The sequence below is a fragment of the Salminus brasiliensis genome, chromosome 7 (genome assembly GCF_030463535.1).
Source record: "Salminus brasiliensis chromosome 7, fSalBra1.hap2, whole genome shotgun sequence".
Taxonomy (NCBI): Eukaryota; Metazoa; Chordata; class Actinopteri; order Characiformes; family Bryconidae; genus Salminus; species Salminus brasiliensis.
The window spans coordinates 39666469-39691236 of NC_132884.1; the positions used below are offsets into that span (position 1 = coordinate 39666469).

Sequence of the window (24768 nt, forward strand, 5' to 3'; positions counted from 1 at the left end):
GACAGGCTCTATCTGTGTGTGACATTAATCTGCTTATTGATTTGGGTGTTTTAGAATATTTGGTCTTCTTGATTTTATGACTGAATTGTGTGCTTCCATCTCTGAAACCTTGTATTTGACGGGTTTTTGTTTGTTTGTTTGTTTTGACATAAGATTAAAATTTTTGAGACGAACGGACCCACAGAAAAGCTCCACAATTACTTGAAATAAAAATATTTGGACATTGACTTCCTGTAAAGTTTTTTTTCTTCTGTAAAGCAAATTTTAATACACAAGGTTTTTATGAGACAGTGAGACAGTTGGGAATTACACTGGTGTTTACGCACTTAAACGTCATCTCACCAGGGGTTGTGTGGGTGCAGCTACCTAAAGATACTTCAGATAAGGTACCTAAAAGTAGCTAAAAATTCATACACCAAATATGAGGCGATTTTAGAGGTAAACACTGATGTGAATTTTAGAATTCCCAGCTGGACACATTCTTCAGATCCCGAAAAGAGGACATGTCCATGAAAAAGAGGACTTCTGGTCACCCTAACATTGAGGCAGATAAATAAAGACATGCTGTTTCAAATGTTTTTTGTCCCCTCCCGACAACATTCCTGCAGGGATACATCAGTGGCTACATAATTGTGTTATACATGCTCGGTATTGTAGTGATCAAAAGTATTGACATCCATTCCTCAGGTAGAAGTGAGTGGAGATACGAGGGTTTAAAAGACTTCTATAGAAGCTGAAGTATCAACTTAAGCTTTTTCCTCCAGTAAAAGTGTAAAAGTACTGGTTTCAGAACGACTTCAAGTAGAAAAGTAAAAGTAATGGAAGGAAAACAAAGGCCGAAAGCTTAGGCCGTACCACAGGGGTCTATAGTGCACTACCCCCCCCCCCCTCCCCAAAAACCCCATTTCTCTAAAAGTCATAATAAGGAGAATGATCTATTAAAATGTTGATGTTAAAAATGTTGGGCTGCACTAGGCTCCTGTTTCAGCTGCAGATCTGCCCATTGAAAATGAAGCATTTCAGTAATATCAGCTCTATTAAAGGAGCATCTCTGTGCTCTACTGAGCATCAACATGAACTTCATGGAGGAAAATATGAGGAGTCGTTGTCTAGAAGTTTAGTAAAGCTGCAGAAAGTCAGACTTCAGAGGCATGTGATCAATAAGCTTTATTGGAATGTAAATGTGGGGCTCAGTCGGGACGTTTCACTGCAGCTCTCTTGAGTCTCTGCCACGGACACAGTCTTCGTACTAGACTACAGACGTCTGCTGTGAGCTCGCTGGAGAGTGACGGGACGTGTGCAGGTGTGATGATCTCTTATAAACCAATAGGGAGTCAGAATGGTGTGTGTTTATACTTCTCATCCAACCACGATCAGACTTGATCTGGAGAGGGTTTTTATTGATGACGAGCCGGAATGAAAACTAAGGGAAATGAAATAGGAGGAACGAGGCTGTTTTTAAAATGTAAGGAGGAGAAAGTTCAGATGATTGGGTGAAAATATGAGTAGGAGTAAAAAGTCAGCTGATCCTGATTGTCCATTAATTCCACGTGTTAGTGGTTTATCTGACTCCTTGGGCCACGGGTGCAGAACTCCAGTCCTGGAGGGCCGGTCGGTCACACCTGACACCTGACCTCACCACATACATGCATGGTAAAGTGTGTGTGCTTGAGTCGGGCAACTGCACAACATTGCTGGAGACGGGCTGTACAGGACTGGAGTTGCACACGCCTGCCTTAGGCCTTCAGTTCAGCCAGTCAGCCAATAGGAGGGCTTGCTAGGCTGTGGTGGTAGTGGTGGCTCAGCGGTTAGAGCTCTGGCCTATCGATGACATGGTTGTGGGTTCGATACCTGGGCTCAGCAAGCTGCCACTGAGAAAGGGCCCTTGAGAAAAGCCCTTCATCCTCTCTGCTCCCGGGTGCTGGGGTCGTCTGCCCACCGCTCTGGCTGTGTATGCTTCCTGCCCCTAGTTCACTAATGTGTTTTACCACAGATGGGTAAAATGCAGAGGACATATTTGGCTGTACATAATACGTGCACATTTATCTATTCAGACACCATAGTGAACAAAACGGGACAACTTTCCATTCAAAAATCAAGGTCATTATTTTGATGGTCAGTTAAAACCTGATAATGGAGGAAGACTAGTCAATAAAAATGAACAAATTGACAGACCTGTATTTTTAAATTCTCAGAAGAGCCTGATGGTGAAATCCCAGAAACGGCAGCTTTACAGGATGAGGAAGAAACCTTCTCGACTTTGATTGGTGGTCAATCAAAGATCAAAAATCTTAGATTCATATTAGGTCAATGTGCAGAAATGGAAACAGCAGAAATGGAAATAAGGTTTTAGCGCAATGGCAAAATGATCGGCCAGCATGCCCAATTAATAATTAAAATAAATAAAAATAAATAAATAGTCCTTGTTGACTTTCCAAATCCTGATAATGTGACTTCAAACACTAACAAACTATTTTATTGCACTATATTATATTGTACTATATTATATTGCAATTATTTTATATTGTACTATATTATATTGCAAACATTATAATATTTTATTGCAATATTTTAAACACTTCCAATAACCCCATATTCAATGATTAATGGTATAAAAAAAGACAATACAAACTGAGGCGTTCTTTTAGACGTCAACAACTGTTTATTGGTTCATATTTACAAAAGTGCATTGATAATAGTGGGGTTCCAAATATTTGCCTCTTCACAGAGGTCAAAGCAAAGATTGTGTTGATAATGACAATGGTACAATAACCTACCTTAAAAGCATGCCTATTTTATTTCATTCATTTCTTAATAATAGGTTGTCATTCTTCCATCACTTTTCCAGGCAGGCACACCCGGCGTACTGTTTAGCTGGAGAGAGAGAGATACACTGCACAAGGCACTTTTAACTTCGCCCCCTCTCTCGCCAAGCTCCCCAACAGCATCTAAAGACATCGTCAGGTTAAAGGAAAAACTACACCTAAACCTTCCATACATTCACTTAAATAGATTTCTGCTCACCTTTGTAAAAATCGTACTTGATCAACATTTGCACAAACCTGTCGAAGCTATTTGCTGGCTTATTTAATCGTTCCTTTCAGTTAAATTACATACAAGCTTTCTCAGGAGACACATTTTGGCCAGAGACGAGAGAGAGAAGCAAAAAGAAAGCAACAGTCATACATAATTACACTCTCACATGAGCAAAGACCTGACTAGGAGGAAGGGAAGGGGGCAGAACGGGATCTGAAAGTCTTCTCTCCCCCATCCTGGTTTCGCAAATAGGACTGTTTGGGGAGGAGGAAGAAGGGACCCTCAAGAAGGCTGAACAGGTCTTGGGGTTTCCCACTGACAACTGTTACACCCCATCATAGAGGAGAAACCATTGAGCTTCTTGGTTTAGCAGGCGGTGGATCTTCTGCTCTGCTGAAACCGCAGTTCCGCGGGATAACATCTTCCAGCGACGGGCTCAAAAGACAGACTGTTTATTTGGATGGGTGCGAGAGGGACACTTGTGAGGACCTAGGATGGAGGGTAGTGTGATGGGACAGCAGGATGGACAGCTGTACAGTTTTCACAGAGTGAGCAGGATGGGGTGTGAGTAACATGGCAGCAGACGAAGCTGGGACACACAGGAAGCCACGCTTTCAGCTCCTCCGCGTCTTCGAGTGCTGGATGAGCCACTGCAGTGTGATGTCTGGAAGGAGCGAGAAGATGAGCACAGTTAAGACTGCACAGTTCACCTCACAGCCTCCGAGTTCTACTCTACTCTGTCTTTCACCAAGAACTGTTGGCCTAGATCCCAACCACAAGTATACAACAGCTTACCAATGTTATCTTTCTCTTTGCAGGAAATGGAGTAGCAGCAGATCTCTCGGTCTTGAATAGCAGCCAAGTTCCTGAGAAAAAGAAGGAGAAACAGAGACAGATGTTATCTTACTAGTTACCACATCTGCACAAAACACGTATGTGTGGGAATATTAATACCAGCAGATTCAGACAACCATCAAATTTGAATAGTAATTCCAAAAAATGGATTTCTGTTTCTAATTCAGTTGTTGAGAAGTTAGTCAGTGTGGTGGCTTGGTTCAACAAACCTACCAGTGAACCTTCAAGGGTCTTCTGAGATTGAATTTGTAATAGTAAAATAGTGATTATATAGCAAATAAAATTTATATTACAACATATCGTAGGCCATTTTTTGTCATAAAATGATCAAGCATTTGGGACCGGTTAATCTATACCGATCAGCCATAACATTAACACCAATCAGGTGAAGTAAAAATCATTGATTATCCTTAATGTATCGAGATGGCACCTGTCAAGGTGAAGATACATTAAGCAGCAAGTGAACAGTCAGTTCTTGAAGGTGATGTTGGTGTTAAAAGCAGGTAATATGGGCGACCGTAAGAATCTGAGACACTTTGACAAGAACCAAACTGCAATGTTCTAGACGACCGGGTCAGAACATCTTCAAAACATCAGGCAGATCTTGTGGGGTGTTCCCGGTACGCCCATGGTCAGTACTAGGGCTGCACAATATATTGTTTTGTCCTTCTCCAATCTTAGACACACAGAGTGCATTATTATTAATATGACAAGCTGGATCACAGACTTCTGGTGAAAATTCCTGTATTGCGCATTATTGTGCAGCCCTAGTCGACATCCAAGTCTCACTGATGCACTCCATGGAGGCCCCACCTCACAACTTGCAGGACTTAAAGGATCTGCTGCTTAAAAACATCTATGTGCCACATACCACAGGACACCTTCAGAGCAAACCAGCTAATGAACAGTTTCTACCCACAAGCCATCAGGTTCCTGAACAAGCTGTGAACCTTTCACCAACACCACTGCACTCGGACACTTTATTATTAATACTTTATATATCACTGCTATGGACAACATCACTAAGTCACTTTATACAACAGGAATAGACAAACATACATATTTATATTTAGCTCCACTCTCTCTCAGACTATACCTGTCTCATAAATGTACATATCAGAGAATGTGTGTATTTTGTATTTAATATAATTTTTATGTAACTTTATTTTAATATGTTTAGTATGTATATAGTTTTGTCCTCCTGTAGAATATCAACCTGAGCCTCACCACAAGCATTTCAATGCATTTCAATGTCCTCACATGTTGTGCAAATGACTTGAAAATGAAACTTGAAACTTGAGGTCTTGTGGAGTGCATGTCTTATGGCTGATTGGTTTATATACACATCTGTTAAATAGTTTTTAGAGGCATTAAACAATTGAGACGCACTTCACTTCTCTGTGAACAACTGACTCTGCAAGTTCTACGAATAGTGCTGGTCACACCAAACCCACTCTGATTAACTTTAGCTTTTTTTTATGTTTTACAATTTAATTATGCATTATTAATAATAACTCTTATCTCTTAACTTAGTGAGCAAAAACTAAAAAGCAACAATTGTTCCCCCAGTCCCCCATATGGCAGTGGTGGCTCAGCGGTTAGAGCGCCGGGATATTGATAACAGGGTTGTGGGTTCGATTCCCGGGCTCAGCAAGCTGCCACTGTTGGGCCCTTGAGCAAGGCCCTTTACCCTCTCTGCTCCCCGGGCGCTGGAGTTGGCTGCCCCTCGCTCTGGGGGTGTGTGTGTGTGTACTCATTGCCCCTAACACGTGTGTGTGTGTGTGTGTGTGTGTGTGAGTGTGTGTTCACTACCAGATGAGTTAAATGTGGAGGACACATTTCGCTGTACAGTGACAAATACGTGCACCTTTACCTTTACATAAATACTAACTTAAATAACTTTGGATGAATCAAATCTGGCTTAAAAAATAAAATGAAATAAAATAAATAAAATAAAAAAAACAAGCTGATCTGTAGCTTTTTAATTAAAAGCCCTACACTGCTCCTGACCTTTTCTATTTAGTGTGTGTTTACACAGGCATGTATGAAACTCAAACCTCAGGTCACACACTGTCCCCAGCCTGTAGATGGCAGTGATACCACTAAAAAAGACCTGCCGAACATCTAAACGTACACAGGAGACATGAGTCATCTCCAGGAGACAATCACAATGTTTCTGTTCTCTGACTCATCACACACAACCTCACTATCATGATCATGTTCATAAAGGATTCCCTCACTGCTCTTTGTGAAGGGGGGTTTTACTGGGACCCGAAACTGCTGACACACATGATGATTCAGCAGACAAAACAATACAAAAACATGAAAAGTCTCTCATGACTTTCAGAAATCGACCTTTCTAAAACCATGAATGAACAGCGCAGGCACATCCTGTGTTCTGCACATTTCCTATAAATGCGTCAAAAACTGTGAAAACAAATCTCAGTTTTCTTTATCACACTTTACCAGATTTGTGAGTAGGTAGTTTTGAAACTAGACACACATGTAGTCTTAAATCAGCTCAGAATCACTCCGTTACTTACATTTTTTCAATAAGCTGTTTCTCGTCCAGTGCACTGGGTAGATCCCTCTTGTTTCCAAGTACCAATACCTGAAATGCAGCATTCAATGTAGAACCTTAAGATTAGGCTTGGCCTAAATGGTAACATCAATGGCCATTCGTCATTGGAAACACTTTTAGGTTAGGATTAAGCTTAATCTGGGTCTGGAAAACTGGCCCCACACGTTTTGGTTGTAGAGTAATGTGAGAACGTAGTTTAGGACTTACAGGGATCCCTTGTAACTGTGGTTTGTCTAACAGATTGTGCAGCTCATTTCTGGAGGCTTCTACCTTGTCTCGGTCTGCTGCGTCCACCATGTACCTTTAGTAAGAGAGTAAATTATTGAGGAACAGGGTTGTATATAGATCTGGCTTCATATAATATTCATTTTCCTGTTGATATTAATGTTTTATTGAAAGATTGCATGCATTATATACACGCATTAAGGCACTCACACTATTGCGTTGACTCCTCTACAGTACCGTTCCCACATGCTCCTAAACCTGGGCTGCCCACCTATATCCCAGATCTGCACAGCACAAAAACAATACATCACATTAGAGCAGAAACACACCATCTGCATTTATTAAACTACAGAGATCAGCCACAGGTGGCAGGGACTGGTACCTTACCTTAATCGTGACGTTGCCTTTCGTGACCTTCCTCATGTTGAATCCAACTGTTGGAATCATATCTTCACTGAACTGTCCCGACTGAAAATCAGAAAAATAAATAAATAAATTAATTAATTAATAAAGTTGAACAAATAGAGGCCAAATACTTCATTTATGACCCAAAAGGTCATCAACAATATTAATAGGATCACTTTCCTTCACGTCTTTAAGACAAAGTATATTTTTTAGCTTTGTTCTAATTGAATGTCCTGCAATGGCCCTTATTTACAAAGCAGTCAGGACTAATGCCGAGTTCACGTGCTAGTCGAAAGATCCTAATTCCCACTTGTGACGTCAGAATTACGAGCTTGCCAGGTTAATAAAAAATGCCGGCTAACGTAGCTAATGCTAATAATGTGCACCGCGCTAGCAGAGTAGTCAGTTTGCTTAGGACAGAATGATAAACAGCACGGTTCTAGATCAGGTTAAATACACACAAAATACAGATTTCAATAATGAGCACAAACCCAACAGCAGCTGTTTATGGTAAAAGGCTGAGAAGGTCACCCTAACTCGAATATCCCCCCTAGAAATTTCGACTTTAGGGGGTGTTTAGGTCAGGAAGGTTTACCATGATGTTTATGGTGTTTACCATAATTCCAATAGCACACTGTGTGTCCAATCCAAAGGTCCAGTCTTTTCTGGACTTACAGACTTGTGGACTTTTCATACTCATTACCTAGGAAGGTTGTAGAACTATCCATTTCTAAATCCAGGTAAATCAGACCTTTTGCAAACTTGTAAAAAGTCTGTTTGGCACACAGACCTCAGTAACATAGCAAAAACTATATGTTCTATAATATTTCTATGTGAAGTGTTTGGGTTGATTACGTGACGCTCACTGCACCCATGCGGACTGGACCTGATAATGTCTGGGATACTTAGGCTGTACAGTTATTTGCAGGGTTAGATCCACAAACATTGACACTCATTCAGCTCAAACCAATGAAGACAGTGGCACAGCCATGCAGCAACTATGACCACAGTTACAGCTCTATACATCCTGCTTCAGTTACTGGATGTTTGCATCAACGTTAACCACGGAAATGGCTCAAGACTTTTCTTACTGGCCAGTTTTACATGCTTGTAGTCCTGCGGCTTTGCCGAAATCTCCTTGCGGCCAGAGATTCAGATTGGGCAAAACACTCCTTATAACTTCAGTGAGGATGGAGCAATAGTGTTGCAGGCTGAATAGATAGATATACACGATACGTCCAAAAGTTTGTGGACATCCCTTTCCCTTTTTTTATTAATGCATTTAAATAGTCTAAGTCTAACCATGCTGACATGCTGCTGACACACAGCTTGTCCAGACCCTGTAGAGAATTACTGCCAATAGAAGAGAACTCACTGAACATGAACCTATTGGAATCATACCTAATGCCAAGTGTGGGCTAGAGGGGTACAAAGCCCCCCCCCCCCCCCCCCCCCCAACATTGAGCTGTGGAGCAGTGAAAGGACTGTGCTCTCTGGATGGATGTATGGTGCTCCATCCAGTACTTTTTTCTGTGAGAACTGGGGAGTTGGGGATGGCATGAGGTGGTGATTATCCAACATCCTGACCTCACTAATGGTCTTCAACCAAATCCTCGCAGCAATGCTCCTCTAAATCTAGTAGAAAGCGTCTTCCCTGGACAGTAGAGACAGTTACTCCAACAAAAGCAGGAAAAGCTTTTTCTTTTATATAAATACTCTTGGTTTGAGGAAACAGCGAATGTGCAGTGTCCCAAGACTTTTGTCCATTTAGTGTATGTAAAATTATGATTTAAGTGACTCTTCCAGTTACTGGCTTAAGCTCACAACATGGCCTCTGACGTGGTAGAAAAAAATGCATGGTATGCACAAAGTCTTGAGCTTCAGAGAAATCTGACCTTCGAATCTACAAGAGCGAGTTTTCTTAGCAGAGGGTGAGCATTTTTTTCTGCAGACAGCTGAAAACCAGTAAGGATGTGGGTTTTGGTTAAGAGTGAGGCATTCTGACTACTTTTTTCTGCTAAGATGAACTGGGCAACAAAATAATTCATGCCTACGATCAAGGAGAGAGATCACCAATCAAGTAAATACGGAATATCAATACAATAAGCAGCAGATTGATCATTTTGACTACTAGGAATATAAACTACACTACAGCATAACACCAGATCCACAAACCCACAAGCAATTATCTTTAGTAGGTCTGCAGATTCTACTGTCTAGGCCAAACGCTTGAGGCCAGTCTAATGAGATAATCGGCACGTCAAAAGTGCAAGGCCTGTCCTTTTGCCTCTGCTGAGGAGTTCGAGAGGGGCCAATAAGGTGCACGTTCATCGTATCACATGAACAAAGACATCATCTGACCACGAGGCCTAAGTGGAAGTGGGTGAATGAGTCTTGTGACTAACAGAAACAACCCCCCGGCCTCCTCTCGACGTAAACACAGACACCAACACGCCCACAGGTCCAAGGAACTTCCCTATTACGCTTAGCTTTGCTTGCTGGCTTTAGTAAAGGTCTGCTTTTTAGAAACTGTGATTCTGCTCCAGAGTAGAGGTGGGGAAAATCTTTAACCCCATCTTTAACGCACCCGGATCGTCTCTTTAAAGACTCGATGCAAATGGTAATGTTGAAAACGTTAACACTGCCAAGCATTTACACTCTGGACCGCTAGACTAGACTACTCTGAATGAAATACTGCACAGCAAAAGCAGCATTTTACATCAATTCAAGCCACTAAAACACTTCACATTGACTTTTGCAGTGCATAATATGACCTGAAGAGCTTAAGAATCAGAGAAACTGATTCATTTGGCCGTTTCTAAAACAGAAGCGGAAGCTTCTAACAAAGATCACCAAATAATTAATCATCAGAATATATGCTAGGGGTTAGCATATGGCAAAAATACAACATTATGATGCTTGAAGACCTTTTCAGTGCTTGATTTTTTTTTTTTTTTGAGGTTTAAGAAGGTGGAACGGTCAAAAAACAACTGTTAAAACTGTGTGTATAGCAGCCGAAGCACGAGTGTACTAGTGGGCGGATGGCACTTTCTCCCCTACCCATTATTCTTAAAGCCAAAAATGTTGGCTGGCACAGGTGTCTGCTAGCTGGTGCGGTGGAGCTGGGGACCTGGCCCTTTCCTCAGAGTGGGTCAGCTGCAATGCTGTATCGATTGGAGTTTGAGGTTAAAGAGGTGGTGGCTGGCCTCGCATCTATTAAATCTATTTTCTATTAAATCTTGCATCTATTAAATCCTACAAAATCCTAAATCCTAAAAGGCAAATGAGTCAATTTTTAAATAAAATGTATCTAAAAGAAGTATAGAAATATTTGATTCAGTTGGTCTTTGCATTAAGTCGAAACTTCATGATCAACGGACCAAAAGAAATGCTCCAAAACGACCCTTTTTCCATTGAGAGTTAAGAAAGTTACCATTTTGGAGATATAGAAAACATCGAAATTAAGGCTATTTCAGGCTACAAACAACACTAATCTTCTCTATCATACAAAAGCAGAGATTCTGGCTTCAGGCTCTTAGCAAAAAAGGTTTCCTATAGTACAAAAAAAAGGGTTCTGTGACTCATAACAACAGGGAACTTTGACCTGCTTCTCATTAATATTAATTAATTAGTTCTTGGTGAAGCGCTGCAACATAATGGTATCAGGTCCATCTAGTGGACGTTATGAGATGTGTTTCGACTTTTATTAGAGATGAACGCGTCTTGATAAGAGGCTAGAAGCAGAGTCATGGTGAAGCTTCTTGTGTTTGAGATTTCATGTGGTGAGTTTCACAAATACAAAAGAAACGTTTCCTGTTGCAAAAGAGGAAGCAGGCCAGGGGCCAAACGGCATGTAGGAGATCATACCTGAGGGTCACTCTCGGATCATCACGTGTGCCTCTTTCGACACATTGACTTATTAAAACAATTTTTAAAAATTGAATGCATTTTCTCTATGCAAGAATAAAACTGTGTGCTCAGTTTATAGTTTCTGACTGGCACTAATTAAGCATTAATATGCTCTATATGCAAATGAGAAGAAGGTTGCACAAGTGTTTGCTTTTCCCCCCCAACTTTTTAAACTCAATGACTGAATGACTGCTATTGACTGAATGGGAGAATGTTTAACAGACAGTAAACTGACTTCTGGCAGAATACAGCTCTATATATGGAAACGATGTAAGGCTCAGGATGGTACAGATGTCCAATATTGTTACTATAGGTTGTCGTAATCATGAAAAACATGACTTATTACTCGAAATGGACAAATTCTCTATACTGTTTTTTATTTAAGTTCATATTTGTTTAAGAATTGTTACATTTTTGTAAAAGAGTCAAATGGCTACGAACAAGTAAGTTAATTGGCAGTATCAGATTTGGAGAAAAAGGCAAAATTATAAATAAAAACTTTCTAAAATAAGTTTAGAAATATCTGATTTAGTTGTTCTTTGCATGGAGTCCAAATTTCATGATGAACGGACCAACAGAAATGCTCCAAAATTACACTTTTACCATTGAGAGTTAAGAAAGTTACCATTTTAGATATAGAAAAAACTAAAAAGTAATCTTATCTTTCAAACATAAGCATGAAGAATTTTTACATTTTTGTAAGAGTCAAATGCCTCCCCCCTCTCCCACCTACTATAATATATAATATTTAATGCTGTATCATTATATGTATAAAAAACAAACAAACATTCACATTCATATGAATTTAGCTACAGCAGAATCACTCAAGAGAGCAACCTGACCATTATGTTCTGTATTTTGTTAAGTTGAGATTACATTGCAACATTAGCTACATTTATCAACTTTCTGTGCAATTCAGAAGTGATCAAATAGCAAAGAAACCGATTTCTTTTTTAGCAGCTCATTTCCATTAAACTAGCTATTTGCAATAAAAATGACGAATTTACATAATGTCATAATTTCCTGCAAAAAAAAAGCATTAGCTATAGGTCAATATCTACAAAAAATAATAATAATTAGTGCCCGAGTCAACAGAAACAAAAAATATATTTGACATTGCTTCATAATTTCTGTACTGTAGGTTTCCCTGACATCCCCATAATCTTCTGATCAGGACATTTAGTTCATTTGAGAGGACGTTTCGCCATCAGAGCTGTTGGTGCAACACACCACTCTGCTGGGTAAGGTTTTTTTTTGGCATCGCAAACCGTGCGCTCCTATGCTTTTTAGTTACTACACTAATAAGTGCACTTTTAAAAGTGGTGCATTATAGGGTGCACTATTTATTGTTCAGTTTGGGAGGCGGCCATGAGGGAAATCTATCATGGTATTAAAGGTATGCTGGCATCAACAGTTTTCTTAGACCAACAAACCATTTATGCAGGTTGACAGTGAATCAATATTACAGCCGGTACATCACAGATACTTCAGCAAACTGTTTGAAGCATTAAAACATTTGTTGTTGTTAAATATTGTGGTGCGCTTTCTATATTTCTTTTATTTACAGTATGGTATTTAAGTCATGTGTTCTTTTCCAAACTAGAAGACTGCACAGTACCCATAACATAACCCCATACAGGATCTTCATATTTACCAAAACTCTCTCAAGAGAATGCAGAGTTAGGAGTCTAGCCCAAGGACTTTTAGGACATTTTCACACATTGCACTTTTTAAATGGGTTAAATTTGTCCAGTTTGTTTGCTGCTAGCATTACGTTAAGATTATTACCTTCAATACAACATTCTAACAAAGCAAGCCAATACTTTACCTTCATTTCCTTTCACTTTTACTGTGTACTTTTATTTAAAGCAGCTAATAAATATGTTAATCTTTTTTACATGCCTATTTTCAATAAGCATTTATTCTCCTCCAGCTTCAGATTAAAGACACCAGTCAGTAAAGATTAACCAGTGTAGATAAAGGTGGACGATGATGGCAAAAATATTATAAAAATCATCGCTTAAAACACACTAGTGTCAGATTTAAAAGAAAAAATAAACATCTACATTTTACATCTACAATTAAACATGTATTTGATCAGTTGATGTTCTTTAAGTATCATGTAGAAAAGAAAAGTGTATAGTTTATCACAATACCAATAAGGCTTGCCATATTGCCCACCTCTACACCACTGCAATCCAGAGACTGCCTAATCAATGTCCAGACAGCTGGCCTTCGGCGTTCCGGCTACGACAAGCATTTTTAATGGTGTTGTTTGGTGTTTCCTACATTTTTAATGTGAGAACACTGAAGAAAGTGAAGAAACATGAATATTAAGCAGGTATTCACAAATTCGTTCCTAACACTAATTAATTAGCTGGATCGGATAATTAGTCTGATCCATTCACGAAACCCGATTCTTGCATTCCAGGCTTCATAACCAAGGATCGGAGTAACTTACAGACATCATACTCAGATCATAGCAGACAGCAAGACCCCCCCTATCTAACAAGCATCTATCTTCTAACCAGTCATCAACCATAAACGAGTAATCCAGCTTCCATATAAGAAGAGCCGAGAAGGGAGGAGCTGCTCGCTCCTCTTTGGTCTCACAGACTAGGAATTTCAGAATAAAAGTCCTGAGCCCAGACAACACTGCGCCGAGGTCCGGCACAGATGTTAATTTAAGCGATTTTACTTCGGTTTGTTTATATGTGTTATATGTACATGTGTTTGTTGTACGAAGTTAGTAAAGTAATGATTACGCCAATCCCGTATCCCAGACGATCTGGGATACGGCTTATTAATTCAACGAAGGTATCGGATCAGTATCAGTCGATACGCAAAGTTCACAGATCAGTATCAGAATCAGAACAGATGCAAAAGGACGGATCGGGGTGTATCCTCAATGCCCAGACCACTGCATCTCCACTACCTGCTGACTTTCTGTTTACACCTCAGCTGCCAAACTGGTTGAACGCGTTGATCATGTGCTCCAGCCAGATCGGCTTATTAATTCAACGAAGGTATCGGATCAGTATCAGTCGATACGCAAAGTTCACAGATCAGTATCAGAATCAGAACAGATACAAAAGGACGGATCGGGGTGTATCCTCAATGCCCAGACCACTGCATCTCCACTACCTGCTGACTTTCTGTTTACACCTCAGCTGCCAAACTGGCCAGCCAGCCAGCCAGCCAAAAGGAGCTGGGCCTCAGTGCTGCAAAGCAGCTGCAGGTTTCCCATCTGATCACAACCAAAACAAGAGAGCAAACTACAGGTCCAGCTGATGTGTTGATTCGAGGGAGATAACGAGTGTTATGAAGCCATGTGTTGCTTGTGCTGATGAGCCAGGCGTCCACTCCCTTACCCTCCCACCAAAACAGCCTTATTTTACACATTTAACCCTGATCATGTGGATGTACACGACCTGAGCTCCTTTATAGGACTGTTTTAATATCCATTAAGCACAATCTAGGCCTATTTAGCTCTTAATATCACAGCTGACAGCGACTATACAGCAGCATGACTCTGGTCTTCTGCTGAAACGCTAGCTCGCTCGCTAGCTAGCTAACTGTCGTAGCACTAGATATCTCTAAGCACTTCACGAATATTTAGCTTATAGCACTAGCTAACATACAGAACTAGACACCATTAAGCTGGCTAATTATCTAGCAAAATTGCTGTCCGGCTTGTCTGGTTGATTGAATACACGACGTGGCGTCGTAGCTAGCTAACAGTCGTCGCTAGCGCTAGCCAGCTAGCTAGCCGATTCAGTTAGCTTAGCAGAGCAGCCAGCTCGTCTTGTCTCGTCTTGCTGTGTAGTTAGGTGTAATTGTGTGCAATATACGTTAAATAGGATTATTCGTGGGTTGTTTAGATAGCTATAGCTATCTAGCTATGCTAGCTATATTCTCCCCAGCGCAGAGGCATGACTCAACGGTTAGCTAATGCTAATGCTAATGCTAATGCTACTCGGCTGATGGCAACACTCACAGCGATCACATTCACAAACGTGGTTTTCCCCGAATACTGAAGTCCAACGAGGGTTAACTCCATCTCCTCCTTCCAGAAGAGCGACTTGAACCAGTCTAGAAAGCGGTTAATGAGCGCCAGCATGTTGGGACCGAGGCTGAGAAGAGGAGGCAGCGGCTGGAGCTATAGCTGATGTCTGGGAGGATCTGCCTGCGGTCATATGACCGTGTGTGGGTCACTGTGCTGCCCTGCACTCCACTCTGGGGTGATCCAGGGCTCGGTTTAAGCCTCAGATATACTCAGCTGCTGATTTACCATTTAATATTTCATCATATTAATCATAGGTATACAGTACTGTGCAGAATGTGTAGTGATAAACTCCCTAGGTGAGCAGGGAGGCCTGGGAGGCATGTAAATATGAACTAGATCATTTGAATAATAAAATTCTTATTCTTTATGAACTGGGATCACTTATTACTGAGATAAATACTGGGACTAAAAACACTGGTTATCAACCTGCAACAATCTGAGCAGCACCAGACTGGGATGTTCTAGACGACTGGGTTCTGGAACATCTGCAAGACATCAGGCTCAGTCTTGTGGCATAAGTGCCTGAAACCTCTACACAGGACTGTACACTGATCAGCCATAACATTAATACCACCGGTGAAGTGAAAAACACTGATTATCAACCTGCAACAATCTGAGCAGCACCAGACTGGGATGTTCTAGACGACTGGGTTCTGGAACGTCTGCAAGACGTCAGGCAATCTGAGCAGCACCAGACTGGGATGTTCTAGACGACTGGGTTCTGGAACGTCTGCAAGACGTCAGGCAATCTGAGCAGCACCAGACTGGGATGTTCTAGACGACTGGGTTCTGGAACGTCTGCAAGACGTCAGGCAATCTGAGCAGCACCAGACTGGGATGTTCTAGACGACTGGGTTCTGGAACATCTGCAAGACATCAGGCTCAGTCTTGTGGCATAAGTGCCTGAAACCTCTACACAGGACTGTACACTGATCAGCCATAACATTAATACCACCGGTGAAGTGAAAAACACTGGTTATCAACCTGCAACAATCTGAGCAGCATCAGACTGGGATGTTCTAGACGACTGGGTTCTGGAACGTCTGCAAGACGTCAGGCAATCTGAGCAGCACCAGACTGGGATGTTCTAGACGACTGGGTTCTGGAACGTCTGCAAGACGTCAGGCAATCTGAGCAGCACCAGACTGGGATGTTCTAGACGACTGGGTTCTGGAACATCTGCAAGACGTCAGGCAATCTGAGCAGCACCAGACTGGGATGTTCTAGACGACTGGGTTCTGGAACGTCTGCAAGACGTCAGGCAATCTGAGCAGCACCAGACTGGGATGTTCTAGACGACTGGGTTCTGGAACGTCTGCAAGACGTCAGGCAATCTGAGCAGCACCAGACTGGGATGTTCTAGACGACTGGGTTCTGGAACGTCTGCAAGACGTCAGGCAATCTGAGCAGCACCAGACTGGGATGTTCTAGACGACTGGGTTCTGGAACGTCTGCAAGACATCAGGCAATCTGAGCAGCACCAGACTGGGATGTTCTAGACGACTGGGTTCTGGAACGTCTGCAAGACGTCAGGCAATCTGAGCAGCACCAGACTGGGATGTTCTAGACGACTGGGTTCTGGAACGTCTGCAAGACGTCAGGCAATCTGAGCAGCACCAGACTGGGATGTTCTAGACGACTGGGTTCTAGAACATCTGCAAACCATCAGGCAATCTGAGCAGCACCAGACTGGGATGTTCTAGACGACTGGGTTCTAGAACATCTGCAAGACATCAGGCTCAGTCTTGTGGCATAGGTGCCTGAAACCTCTGCACAGGACTGTACACTGATCAGCCATAACATTAATACCACCGGTGAAGTGAAAAACACTGATTATCAACCTGCAACAATCTGAGCATCACCAGACTGGGATGTTCTAGATGACTGGGTTCTAGTGGTCAGTACCTTCCAAAAGTGCTCCAAGAAGGGACAGCCAGTGAGCCAGCGGCAGGGTCATGGGCACCTAAGACTCACTGATGATCATAAAGGCCCCATCTCACAACTTACAGGACGTATCTGCGGCTAACGTCTTGAAAGATACTACAGGACACCTTCAGAGGCCTTGTGTATTACCTGGCACCTAGGTGTTATCTGTACTATGAATAGTGAGGTCTGATCAATCTCGATTTTTGCTCGTACGGTCAGAATTTGGCACCAGCAGCAGGAATCTGTGGAGCCATCCTGCCTTGTGTCAACAGTCCAAGCCAATCGGTCATCACGTGAATGCCACAGCCTATTTGAGTATCGTTGCTGACCCTGTGCCTCCATTCATGATCACATCTACCCATCCTTTAATGGTTACTGTATAATGGAAAAGGGCAATTGAATTCTATGGGTAATTAAATTCCTGTTTCATGACAACATTAGTAAGCATGCATGAAACCGTATATAGTTATATAGTTATATTATATGTACACATATCAGTATGTACGTATAATCTGCTTTTAAACTATCAATAACAACATCTGCAGAGCATAGTGTGAGGAAATTAGACTATAACATTGCACAAACATAATAATACATAATAATAATAATGCACTAACACAAGCATTCATTTTATTACACACAAGTTTTATTACGGTTTAAACAAATACTAAAATGTATAAGCAGTTGTGAGTGAGGTTATAAAGGTAAGTGAGTTTTATTTTTTAAATATCAAATAAAACATAAAAAGTCGTATTTTTTTCCAAATTATTACATATAAACAAAGTCATGCAGAGTGGTCTGATGGATTGATAGTTTTATGAGAAGGTTGGAAGCTATAGTGTATTTAAAAATAATGTCGGAAAGATACAATAAAAGGAAAAATAGTCTAAAAAAACAGATAAGATATGATAAGTCCTTTATTAGCAGTGTCACAGCAGAAAAGGATAGCAAGACACTCAGATGCAAAAACATAGATAAATTACCAATATTTACACAATATAAATAATAGAAGTAAAAAAGTAATAACAATATTATTTACAGATAATTTACAGATAATTGCATGTGTCCGCTGGGAGCAAATATTACAAATATTAAAAAACAAATATTAGTATTACTATTTATATCATAGTATATTATATATTAGATTATAGTAAATAATATAATATAGTATATTATATAACTCCATTTATATAAAAAAAATATATACCTCTGTTTTGGTGGTTTTGGATAGTGAATAGAAAACGACTGTATCTGTGTTGTAGACATCTCCACATCTCCACTGTAAATAAATCTCCAGAGCTCCTCCAGACCAGAGCACCCTAAATGACTTTGCTTATGTTTGCTAAGTGACTATCTGCATCTGCACAGGCCGAGTCGAAGGAGACTTGACTAGCCCCCAGCGTACCTATACGCCTACATAAACCTGCGGAGAGCCCAGAGTGGAAAAGATGGGTCTCAGCACACTGCAGAGTGCAGTTCTCACAGGGTGAATGTGATTTTTTTTACACAGACATCACCAAGGCTGAAGTGAGGAGGTGGTTTGCCCCCAATTCCCAAGTTCTTTTACATTGTCATGGCTGAAAGGAGATGCTCCCTACAGCCAAATCTAATTTTTAACCTCAAAAATCTTGCACACCTACACACGCCCATTAAATGCTCCGGTTATCTACACAGGCCTGCCTGTGCACTGGACGTGGAAAACTCTTGCTGTCCACATACATTTGGCACGTCACTGCAAATACGAGAAACATACAGAACAAGGTGAGAGATTCCAGCTCAGGCTGTGAACGTTGGCTGGATTTTGGACACACAGTGAAGTAGTGATTACACATGGGTTAAAGAAATGAGGTTACTTCTCCCTTCTGTCACGGTCAAGTAAAAACCTTGTATCTCCAAAATGTCAGCTTTACAGAAGAAGGAAAAAACGTTTAACTTTTTAATGGAAGTCAGTGTGAAAATATGGTATTCCAAGTCATTGTGGAGCATTTCTATTGGTCCATTCATCATGAAATGTTGCTAAAATGTAAAGAACAGCTGCCAATTTTAAAGCATGTCAAAAAGTGAAGGCCGTCAAAAATTGAGATACTTGTTTTTTGCGTGACGGCAATAATAAATAAGCTTGTTTGACTGTTTAGCTTTGACAAGTTTGCCCTTACAGCATAATGCTGCATTCAGGTGGTGCTGAAATTTTATTCTAATAGATACATTTTATCTATTATCTTTTCCATATTATTTTTTAATTCAGTTTTTAATATTTATATATTTTTATTTTTACACTTCAACGCTAAGCTGGCTGATATTAATTGATTTAGTTTGATATTGCTCAGTTTGTGTTTGTGGACGACTCAGTATCGTTGTTTTGTGATATCCTATAACTCTCCTTATGCTAAGCGGGTGGATCTTCCAACAAGCTACACAGTTTTTATTGTATGAGTTTTTTTTTTAATACAAAATAATAATCAACAAATGAGTTGCACAGCTGAATAAGGAGAAACCCCAAAGTGGAAGACAAGTTCCTAAGCCTTTTTCAAAGTTCCAGGACTGAATAAAATAAGGTATATAATTAATACAATGATATTGTCCGCAAAGGTTCAAATTAAAGGGCAAAAGAGGTTTCCCACCATTTTTGTTTCAGAATTAAATGGATATGTAAACACATTTAACACGGGTTTGATGTGAAACACATTTGCAGTGGTGGTAATGTCAGGGTTTACATCCTAGAAAATGTTCTCATGTAAAATGATTGCAGTGGTGTTGCCTGATGTCTGATACTGCTATTAGACAGCCTAAACTCTATTCCAATCTATTCATGCTGGTGCTGAACATGCTAGGGGTTGTAAAGTAAATTAGCACCCCCTCCAAAAAAATATGTTTTATACATATACATATATAAATATATCTAAATATAACTTTAGAACTTGTTTACACGTCTACATACATACACCAGCCAACACAACGTTAACTGTAGATTCACTACTGGCTGGACAAGTACACCACACTACACTAATAAGAATCTTTGGGCAAGACTCATACATTTGTACATATATGACTAGAAGTGTACCCCAAAATTTTTTGAAATACAAAACAGATATTTCATACACATTTTACGACTCACACTAGTGCTAACGTCCACTGACGCCACTGTTTTGTATTAAACAGGTTAGATTGGGTTAAGGTTAGAATTAGGTTAAGGTGTAGAAGGGTTAGTTTAGGTGTAGGTCAAGGTGTGGGTTAGGTTAAGATTAGGTTAGGGTTGGGTTAAGGGTTAGGTTAAGGTTAGAATTAGGTTTAGGTATAGTAGATGGTGTAAGGTTAGGTTAGGTGTAGTGAGGTTAAGGTTAGATATGGTTAAGTTTAGGTTGAGATTAAGGTTAGATAAGGTTAGATTTGAGTTGAGGTTTAGGTTAGATAATGTTAAGTTTAGGTTGAGGTTTAGGATAGATAAGGTTAGATTTAGGTTGAGGTTTAGGTTAGATAATGTTAAGTTTAGATGGATGTTTAGGTTAGATAATGTTAAATTTAGGTTGAGGTTTAGGTTAGATAATGTTAAGTTTAGATGGAGGTTTAGGTTAGATAAGGTTAAGTTTAGGTTGAGGTTTAGGATAGATAAGGTTAGATTTAGGTTGAGGTTTAGGTTAGATAATGTTAAGTTTAGATGGATGTTTAGGTTAGATAATGTTAAATTTAGGTTGAGGTTTAGGTTAGATAATGTTAAGTTTAGATGGAGGTTTAGGTTAGATAAGGTTAAGTTTAGGTTGAGGTTAAGGTTAGATAATGTTAAGTTTAGGTGGAGGTTTAGGTTAGATGATGTTAAGTTTAGATGGATGTTTAGGTTAGATAATGTTAAGTTTAGATGGATGTTTAGGTTAGATAATGTTAAGTTTAGGTGGAGGTTTAGGTTAGATAATGTTAAGTTTAGATGGATGTTTAGGTTAGATAATGTTAAGTTTAGGTTGAGGTTTAGGTTAGATAATGTTAAGTTTAGGTGGATGTTTAGGTTAGATAATGTTAAATTTAGGTGGAGGTTAAGGTTAGATAATGTTAAGTTTAGATGGATGTTTAGGTTAGATAATGTTAAATTTAGGTGGAGGTTAAGGTTAGATAATGTTAAGTTTAGATGGATGTTTAGGTTAGATAATGTTAAATTTAGGTGGCGGTTAAGGTTAGATAATGTTAAATTTAGGTGGAGGTTAAGGTTAGATAATGTTAAGTTTAGATGGATGTTTAGGTTAGATAAGGTTAGATTTAGGTTGAGGTTTAGGTTAGATAATGTTAAGTTTAGATGGATGTTTAGGTTAAATAATGTTAAGTTTAGGTGGAGGTTTAGGTTAGATAAGGTTAACATAAGGTTGAGGTTAAGGTTAGATAATGTTAAGTTTAGGTTGAGGTTTAGGTTAGATAAGGTTAAGTTTAGGTGGAGGTTTAGGTTAGATAATGTTAAGTTTAGATGGATGTTTAGGTTAGATAATGTTAAGTTTAGGTTGAGGTTTAGGTTAGATAATGTTAAGTTTAGGTGGATGTTTAGGTTAGATAATGTTAAATTTAGGTGGAGGTTAAGGTTAGATAATGTTAAGTTCAGATGGATGTTTAGGTTAGATAATGTTAAATTTAGGTGGAGGTTAAGGTTAGATAATGTTAAGTTTAGATGGATGTTTAGGTTAGATGATAAATGTAGGTGGAGGTTTAGGTTAGATAATGTTAAGTTTAGATGGATGTTTAGGTTAGATAATGTTAAGTTTAGATGGATGTTTAGGTTAGATAATGTTAAGTTTAGGTGGAGGTTAAGGTTAGATAATGTTAAGTTTAGATGGATGTTTAGGTTAGATAATGTTAAGTTTAGGTGGAGGTTAAGGTTAGATAATGTTAAGTTTAGATGGATGTTTAGGTTAAATAATGTTAAGTTTAGGTGGAGGTTTAGGTTAGATAAGGTTAAGTTTAGGTTGAGGTTAAGATTAGATAATGTTAAGTTTAGGTGGAGGTTAAGGTTAGATAATGTTAAGTTTAGATGGATGTTTAGGTTAGATAATGTTAAATTTAGGTTGAGGTTAAGGTTAGATAATGTTAAATTTAGGTTGAGGTTTAGGTTAGATAAGGTTAGATTTAGGTTGAGGTTTAGGTTAGATAATGTTAATTTTAGATGGATGTTTAGGTTAGATAATGTTAAGTTTAGGTGGAGGTTAAGGTTAGATAATGTTAAGTTTAGGTGGAGGTTAAGGTTAGATAATGTTAAGTTTAGGTGGAGGTTTAGGTTAGATAATGTTAAGTTTAGATGAATGTTTAGGTTAGATAATGTTAAGTTTAGGTGGAGGTTAAGGTTAGATAATGTTAAGTTTAGATGGATGTTTAGGTTAGATAAGGTTAACTTTAGCTTGAGGTTAAGGTTAGATAATGTTAAATTTAGGTTGAGGTTTAGGTTAGATAAGGTTAGATTTAGGTTGAGGTTTAGGTTAGATAAGGTTAAGTTTAGGTGGAGGTTTAGGTTAGATAATGTTAAGTTTAGTTGGATGTTTAGGTTAGATAATGTTAAGTTTAGATGGATGTTTAGGTTAGATAATGTTAAATTTAGGTTGAGGTTAAGGTTAGATAATGTTAAGTTTAGATGGATGTTTAGGTTAGATAATGTTAAATTTAGGTGGAAGTTTAGGTTAGATAATGTTAAGTTTAGGTGGAGGTTAAGGTTAGATAATGTTAAGTTTAGATGGATGTTTAGGTTAGATAATGTTAAATTTAGGTGGAGGTTAAGGTTAGATAATATTAAGTTTAGATGGATGTTTAGGATAGATATTGATAAATTTAGGTGGAGGTTAAGTTTAGGTAATGTTAAGTTTAGTTGGATGTTTAGGTTAGATAATGTTAAGTTTAGATGGATGTTTAGGTTAGATAAGGTTAAATTTAGGTTAAGGTTTAGGTTAGATAAGTTTTGATTTAGGTTGAGGTTTAGGTTAGATAAGGTTAAGTTTAGATGGATGTTTAGGTTAAATAATGTTAAGTTTAGATGAATGTTTAGGTTAGATAATGTTAAGTTTAGGTGGAGGTTAAGGTTAGATAATGTTAATTTTAGATGGATGTTTAGGTTAGATAAGGTTAAGTTTAGGTTGAGGTTAAGGTTAGATAATGTTAAGTTTAGGTTGAGGTTCAGGTTAGATAATGTTAAGTTTAGGTGGAGGTTTAGGTTAGATAATGTTAAGTTTAGATGGATGTTTAGGTTAGATAATGTTAAGTTTAGGTTGAGGTTTAGGTTAGATAATGTTAAGTTTAGATGGATGTTTAGGTTAGATAATGTTAAATTTATGTGGAAGTTAAGGTTAGATAATGTTAAGTTTAGGTTGAGGTTAAGGTTAGATAATGTTAAGTTTAGGTTGAGGTTTACATTTACATTTAAGGCATTTAGCAGATGCTCTTCTCCAGAGCAACTTACAAAAGTGCTATTTGCTATTTACCCAAGAAAAACCTCAGCTAGTTTAAATAGACTAAAAATTCAAAGATCCTCTAAGTTTAGACTCTACTAAACACAAGTCAATAAGGAGACCATAGTACTCTGCTATTCACCCAAGTCCTCTCAGAAGAGGAGGGTCTTCAGTCTGGGTTTGAAGACAGCGAGTGTTGGACTCTGCTGTTCGGACACCCAGGGGAAGTTCGTTCCACCACTTCGGTGCAGGACAGTAAAAAGTTTGGACGCTCGTCTTCCGTGGATCTTAAAGGATGGCAGGTCGAGCCGAGCCGTACTTGAAGCTGGAAGGGCTCTTGGTGCGGATCGGCTTTTGACCATCGCCATCAAGTACGGAGGGGCTGGCTGGTCCAGTCTTGGCTTTGTAGGCCAGAGTCAGGGGTCTGAATCTGATGACCTGGGCAGCAGCTACAGGAAGCCAGTGAAGAGAGAACGCAGCAGTGGAAAGACATGGTTGAATTAAGGAACGTTGAAGATGACCCGTGCTGCTGCATTCTGGACAAGCTGCAGGGGTCTGATGGTGCGCAGAGGGAGACCAGCCAGAAGAGAGTTGCAGTGGTCAAGTCTGGAAGTGAAGAGAGACTGAACAAGCACCTGGGCGACTCTCTAGAGAGGAGGGGTCGAATTCTCCGGATGTTGTACAGGAGAAATCTGCAGGACCGAGTTACGTTTGCAACATGACTAGCGAATGATAACTGATCATCCATGACTACACCGGGGCTTCCAGCTTCTGTAGAAGGAGTGACCAGTGAGTTCTCAGAGGTGATGGCAAGAGCGTTTTTTGGTCCAGCAGTTCCCGGGATGTGCAGCAGCTCCGTCTTGCTAGGGTTGAGTTTGAGTGTCATCTGCGTAATGAGGTTAAGGTTAGATAAATGAGGTTACGTTTGGGTGGAGGTTTAGGTTAGCTAATGTTAAGTTTACGTGAGGTTAAGGCTAGAATTAGGATTTAAGTGTAGTAGGTTAAGTTCAGGTGTAGGTGCAGGTTAGGTGAAGTTTAGGTTGATGTCAGGTTAAGGTTAAAATGATGTTTAGGTGTAGTAGGGTTACTTTAGCTGTATATGCATATGTACGAGAGTCAGTGTATATTTAGTACACATTAAATGGTCCTGAAATAGTCACATATGTGCGGTTTCCTCTTGGCACCAGGCTGCAACTAAATGCCATAAATATATAGAAATGGTGGCTTTGGTTAATTAGTAAAATAGATTATATAGAGAATATAAATAGAATATAGTTGTGTTGGGGAAATGGTAGCCCCTGGTTTCCATAATCAAAGAATCATGAGTCAGCAAGGTTCTCCATAGTCAACCTATTAAA

General features: G+C 39.5%; 1 protein-coding gene across 1 annotated transcript; it reads right to left on the reverse strand.

The window, feature by feature from the left end:
- Positions 1 to 2639: 2639 nt before the first annotated feature.
- On the reverse strand, positions 2640 to 15234 carry arl8ba (ADP-ribosylation factor-like 8Ba). Its single transcript, XM_072684898.1, has 7 exons — positions 15009 to 15234; positions 7085 to 7165; positions 6908 to 6981; positions 6680 to 6773; positions 6435 to 6502; positions 3832 to 3902; positions 2640 to 3700 (listed from the first exon to the last, which is right to left on the reverse strand). The coding sequence occupies exons 1-7, from the start codon at positions 15129 to 15131 to the stop codon at positions 3651 to 3653; spliced, it is 561 nt and encodes a 186-aa protein (XP_072540999.1). The 5' UTR covers positions 15132 to 15234; the 3' UTR covers positions 2640 to 3650.
- Between the last annotated feature and the right edge of the window lie 9534 nt (positions 15235 to 24768).